General features: G+C 55.7%; 1 protein-coding gene across 1 annotated transcript; it reads right to left on the bottom strand.

Annotated features, from left to right (window-relative positions):
- Window positions 1-3245: 3245 nt before the first annotated feature.
- LOC127910810 (uncharacterized) lies at window positions 3246-4267 on the bottom strand. Its single transcript, XM_052475806.1, has 2 exons — window positions 3865-4267; window positions 3246-3823 (listed from the first exon to the last, which is right to left on the bottom strand). The coding sequence occupies exons 1-2, from the start codon at window positions 4265-4267 to the stop codon at window positions 3246-3248; spliced, it is 981 nt and encodes a 326-aa protein (XP_052331766.1).
- Between the last annotated feature and the right edge of the window lie 1949 nt (window positions 4268-6216).

Here is a 6216-nt window from a genome sequence, read left to right as displayed (position 1 = left end):
ATCTCTACCCGGCACAGCCAGAAGAGGACTGGCCACCCCACATAGCCCGGTTCCTCTCTAGGTTTCTTCCTAGGTTTTGGCCATTCTAGGGAGTTTTTCCTAGCCACCGTGCTTTTACACCTGCATTGTTTGCTGTTTGGGGTTTTAGGCTGGGTTTCTGTACAGCACTTTGAGATATCAGCTGATGTACGAAGGGCTATATAAATAAATTTGATTTGATTTGATTTGATTTGATTTGGGGAGACTGCTGGTGCATGTCGTGGGGAGACTGCTGGTAGGGGGAGACTGCTGGTGCATGTTGTGGGGAGACTGCTGGTGGGGGGAGACTGCTGGTGCATGTTGTGGGGAGACTGCTGGTGGGGGGAGACTGCTGGTGCATGCTGTGGGGAGACTGCTGGTGGGGGGAGACTGCTGGTGCATGTTGTGGGGAGACTGCTGGTGCATGTCGTGGGGAGACTGCTGGTGGGGGGAGACTGCTGGTAGGGGAGATTACTGGTGCATGTCGTATGGAGACTGCTGGTAGGGGGAGACTGATGGTGCATGTTGTGGGGAGACCGCTGGTGCATGTCATGGGGAGACTGCTGGTGGGGGGAGACTGCTGGTAGGGGGAGATTACTGGTGCATGTCGTATGGAGACTGCTGGTAGGGGGAGACTGCTGGTGCATGTTGTGAGGAGACTGCTGGTGGGGGGAGACTGCTGGTGCATGTTGTGAGGAGACTGCTGGTGGGGGGAGACTGCTGGTGCATGTTGTGGGAAGAATGCTGGTGCATGTCGTGGGGAGACTGCTAGTGGGGGGAGACTGCTGGTGCATGTCGTGGGGAGACTGCTGGTGGGGGGAGACTGCTGGTGGGGGAGACTGCTGGTGCATGTTGTGGGGAGACTGCTGGTGCAGGAGTGGAGGCTGTTATAGCAACATATTAATACCTTCCCAGAGGAGTGGAGGCTGTTATAGCAACATATTAATACCTTCCCAGAGGAGTGGAGGCTGTTATAGCAACATTATAATACCTTCCCAGAGGAGTGGAGGCTGTTATAGCAACATTATAATACCTTCCCAGAGGAGTGGAGGCTGTTATAGCAACATATTAATACCTTCCCAGAGGAGTGGAGGCTGTTATAGCAACATTATAATACCTTCCCAGAGGAGTGGAGGCTGTTATAGCAACATATTAATACCTTCCCAGAGGAGTGTAGGCTGTTATAGCAACATATTAATACCTTCCCAGAGGAGTGGAGGCTGTTATAGCAACATTATAATACCTTCCCAGAGGAGTGTAGGCTGTTATAGCAACATTATAATACCTTCCCAGAGGAGTGTAGGCTGTTATAGCAACATATTAATACCTTCCCAGAGGAGTGTAGGCTGTTATAGCAACATATTAATACCTTCCCAGAGGAGTGGAGGCTGTTATAGCAACATTATAATACCTTCCCAGAGGAGTGGAGGCTGTTATAGCAACATATGAATATCTTCCCAGAGGAGTGGAGGCTGATATAGCAACATATTAATACCTTCCCAGAGGAGTGGAGGCTGTTATAGCAACATATTAATACCTTCCCAGAGGAGTGGAGGCTGTTATAGCAACATATTAATATCTTCCCAGAGGAGTGGAGGCTGTTATAGCAACATATTAATACCTTCCCAGAGGAGTGGAGGCTGTTATAGCAACATATTAATACCTTCTCAGAGGAGTGGAGGCTGTTATAGCAACATTATAATACCTTCCCAGAGGAGTGGAGGCTGTTATAGCAACATATTAATACCTTCCCAGAGGAGTGGAGGCTGTTATAGCAACATATTAATACCTTCCCAGAGGAGTGTAGGCTGTTATAGCAACATATTAATACCTTCCCAGAGGAGTGGAGGCTGTTATAGCAACATATTAATACCTTCCCAGAGGAGTGGAGGCTGTTATAGCAACATATTAATACCTTCCCAGAGGAGTGGAGACTGTTATAGCAACATTATAATACCTTCCCAGAGGAGTGGAGGCTGTTATAGCAACATATTAATACCTTCCCAGAGGAGTGGAGGCTGTTATAGCACGATTTTGAAATGAGATATATTAGATATATTGTTGGTCATATAGTGTACTTTACACTATATCCACATGCATGGAGAATGTAATCCACCCAGATGTATACCTCTAGTCCCTGTGGGGAGACTGCTGGTGCATGTCGTGGGGAGACTGCTGGTGCATGTTGTGGGGAGACTGCTGGTGCATGTTGTGGGGAGACTGCTGGTGCATGTTGTGGGAGACTGCTGGTGGGGGAGACTGCTGGTAGGGGAGATTACTGGTGCATGTCGTATGGAGACTGCTGGTAGGGGGAGACTGCTGGTGCATGTTGTGGGGAGACTGCTGGTGGGGAGACTGCTGGTGCATGTTGTGGGGAGACTGCTGGTGCATGTCGTGGGGAGACTGCTGGTAGGGGAGACTGCTGGTGCATGTTGTGGGAGACTGCTGGTGGGGGAGACTGCTGGTGCATGTTGTGGGGAGACTGCTGGTGGGGGGAGACTGCTGGTGCATGCTGTGGGGAGACTGCTGGTGGGGGGAGACTGCTGGTGCATGTTGTGGGGAGACTGCTGGTGCATGTCGTGGGGAGACTGCTGGTGGGGGGAGACTGCTGGTAGGGGAGATTACTGGTGCATGTCGTATGGAGACTGCTGGTAGGGGGAGACTGATGGTGCATGTTGTGGGGCCGCTGGTGCATGTCATGGGGAGACTGCTGGTGGGGGGAGACTGCTGGTAGGGGGAGATTACTGGTGCATGTCGTATGGAGACTGCTGGTAGGGGGAGACTGCTGGTGCATGTGGTGAGGAGACTGCTGGTGGGGGGAGACTGCTGGTGCATGTTGTGAGGAGACTGCTGGTGGGGGGAGACTGCTGGTGCATGTTGTGGGAAGAATGCTGGTGCATGTCGTGGGGAGACTGCTAGTGGGGGGAGACTGCTGGTGCATGTCGTGGGGAGACTGCTGGTGGGGGGAGACTGCTGGTGGGGGAGACTGCTGGTGCATGTTGTGGGGAGACTGCTGGTGCAGGAGTGGAGGCTGTTATAGCAACATATTAATACCTTCCCAGAGGAGTGGAGGCTGTTATAGCAACATATTAATACCTTCCCAGAGGAGTGGAGGCTGTTATAGCACGATTTTGAAATGAGATATATTAGATATATTGTTGGTCATATAGTGTACTTTACACTATATCCACATGCATGGAGAATGTAATCCACCCAGATGTATACCTCTAGTCGTCGTGGGGAGACTGCTGGTGCATGTTGTGGGGAGACTGCTGGTGCATGTTGTGGGGAGACTGCTGGTGCATGTCGTGGGGAGACTGCTGGTGGGGGGAGACTGCTGGTAGGGGGAGATTACTGGTGCATGTCGTATGGAGACTGCTGGTAGGGGGAGACTGCTGGTGCATGTTGTGGGGAGACTGCTGGTGGGGAGACTGCTGGTGCATGTTGTGGGGAGACTGCTGGTGCATGTCGTGGGAGACTGCTGGTAGGGGGAGACTGCTGGTGCATGTTGTGGGGAGACTGCTGGTGGGGGAGACTGCTGGTGCATGTTGTGGGGAGACTGCTGGTGGGGGGAGACTGCTGGTGCATGCTGTGGGGAGACTGCTGGTGGGGGGAGACTGCTGGTGCATGTTGTGGGGAGACTGCTGGTGTATGTCGTGGGGAGACTGCTGGTGGGGGGAGACTGCTGGTAGGGGGAGACTACTGGTGCATGTCGTATGGAGACTGCTGGTAGGGGGAGACTGCTGGTGCATGTTGTGGGGAGACTGCTGGTGCATGTCATGGGGAGACTGCTGGTGGGGGGAGACTGCTGGTAGGGGAGATTACTGGTGCATGTCGTATGGAGACTGCTGGTAGGGGGAGACTGCTGGTGCATGTTGTGAGGAGACTGCTGGTGGGGGGAGACTGCTGGTGCATGTTGTGAGGAGACTGCTGGTGGGGGGAGACTGCTGGTGCATGTTGTGGGAAGAATGCTGGTGCATGTCGTGGGGAGACTGCTAGTGGGGGGAGACTGCTGGTGCATGTCGTGGGGAGACTGCTGGTGGGGGGAGACTGCTGGTGGGGGAGACTGCTGGTGCATGTTGTGGGGAGACTGCTGGTGCATGTCGTGGGGAGACTGCTGGTAGGGGGAGACTGCTGGTGCATGTTGTGGGGAGACTGCTGGTGGGGGGAGACTGCTGGTGCATGTTGTGGGGAGACTGCTGGTGGGGGGAGACTGCTGGTGCATGTTGTGGGGAGACTGCTGGTGCATGTCGTGGGGAGACTGCTGGCGGGGGGAGACTGCTGGTAGGGGGAGATTACTGGTGCATGTCGTATGGAGACTGCTGGTAGGGGAGACTGATGGTGCATGTTGTGGGGAGACTGCTGGTGCATGTCATGGGGAGACTGCTGGTGGGGGAGACTGCTGGTAGGGGGAGATTACTGGTGCATGTCGTATGGAGACTGCTGGTAGGGGAGACTGCTGGTGCATGTTGTGAGGAGACTGCTGGTGGGGAGACTGCTGGTGCATGTTGTGAGGGAGACTGCTGGTGGGGGAGACTGCTGGTGCATGTTGTGGGAAGAATGCTGGTGCATGTCGTGGGGAGACTGCTAGTGGGGGGAGACTGCTGGTGCATGTCGTGGGGAGACTGCTGGTGGGGGGAGACTGCTGGTGGGGGGAGACTGCTGGTGCATGTTGTGGGGAGACTGCTGGTGCATGTCGTGGGGAGACTGCTGGTGGGGGAGACTGCTGGTAGGGGGAGATTGCTGGTGCATGTCGTATGGAGACTGCTGGTAGGGGGAGACTGCTGGTGCATGTTGTGAGGAGACTGCTGGTGGGGGGAGACTGCTGGTGCATGTTGTGAGGAGACTGCTGGTGGGGGGAGACTGCTGGTGCATGTTGTGGGAAGAATGCTGGTGCATGTCGTGGGGAGACTGCTAGTGGGGGAGACTGCTGGTGCATGTCGTGGGGAGACTGCTGGTGGGGAGACTGCTGGTGGGGAGACTGCTGGTGCATGTTGTGGGGAGACTGCTGGTGCATGTCGTGGGGAGACTGCTGGTAGGGGAGACTGCTGGTGCATGTTGTGGGGAGACTGCTGGTGGGGGAGACTGCTGGTGCATGTTGTGGGAGACTGCTGGTGGGGGAGACTGCTGGTGCATGTTGTGGGGAGACTGCTGGTGCATGTCGTGGGAGACTGCTGGCGGGGAGACTGCTGGTAGGGGAGATTACTGGTGCATGTCGTATGGAGACTGCTGGTAGGGGGAGACTGATGGTGCATGTTGTGGGGAGACTGCTGGTGCATGTCGTGGGGAGACTGCTGGTGGGGGGAGACTGCTGGTAGGGGGAGATTACTGGTGCATGTCGTATGGAGACTGCTGGTAGGGGGAGACTGCTGGTGCATGTTGTGAGGAGACTGCTGGTGGGGGAGACTGCTGGTGCATGTTGTGAGGAGACTGCTGGTGGGGGGAGACTGCTGGTGCATGTTGTGGGAAGAATGCTGGTGCATGTCGTGGGGAGACTGCTAGTGGGCTGAGACTGCTGGTGCATGTCGTGGGGAGACTGCTGGTGGGGAGACTGCTGGTGGGGGGAGACTGCTGGTGCATGTTGTGGGGAGACTGCTGGTGCATGTCGTGGGGAGACTGCTGGTGGGGGAGACTGCTGGTAGGGGAGATTACTGGTGCATGTCGTATGGAGACTGCTGGAGGGGAGACTGCTGGTGCATGTTGTGGGAGACTGCTGGTGCATGTCATGGGGAGACTGCTGGTGGGGAGACTGCTGGTAGGGGAGATTACTGGTGCATGTCGTGTGGAGACTGCTGGTAGGGGGAGACTGCTGGTGCATGTTGTGAGGAGACTGCTGGTGGGGGGAGACTGCTGGTGCATGTTGTGGGAAGAATGCTGGTGCATGTCGTGGGGAGACTGCTAGTGGGGGGAGACTGCTGGTGCATGTCGTGGGGAGACTGCTGGTGGGGGGAGACTGCTGGTGGGGGGAGACTGCTGGTGGGGGGAGACTGCTGGTGCATGTCGTATGGAGACTGCTGGTGGGGGGAGACTGCTGGTGCATGTCGTATGGAAACTGCTGGTGGGGGGAGACTGCTGGTGCATGTCGTGGGGAGACTGCTGGTGGGGGGAGACTGCTGGTGGGGGAGACTGCTGGTGCATGTCGTATGGAGACTGCTGGTGGGGAGACTACTGGTGCATGTCGTGGGGAGACTGCTGGTG

The sequence above is a fragment of the Oncorhynchus keta genome, chromosome 22 (genome assembly GCF_023373465.1).
Source record: "Oncorhynchus keta strain PuntledgeMale-10-30-2019 chromosome 22, Oket_V2, whole genome shotgun sequence".
NCBI lineage: Eukaryota > Metazoa > Chordata > Actinopteri > Salmoniformes > Salmonidae > Oncorhynchus > Oncorhynchus keta.
Note: the sequence above shows the minus strand (reverse complement) of the source record. Positions and strands in the feature narration are given on the sequence as shown.

Bases quoted from the DNA above. Each gene is read 5' to 3' on its own strand.
- LOC127910810 (XM_052475806.1), bottom strand. From the start codon at position 4,267: ATGCACCAGCAGTCTCCCCACAACATGCACCAGCAGTCTCCCCCCACC. The intron at 3,824-3,864 runs GTCTCCATACGA...CCCTACCAGCAG, and splicing joins GCAGTCTCCCCCTACCAGCA to TCTCCCCCCACCAGCAGTCT.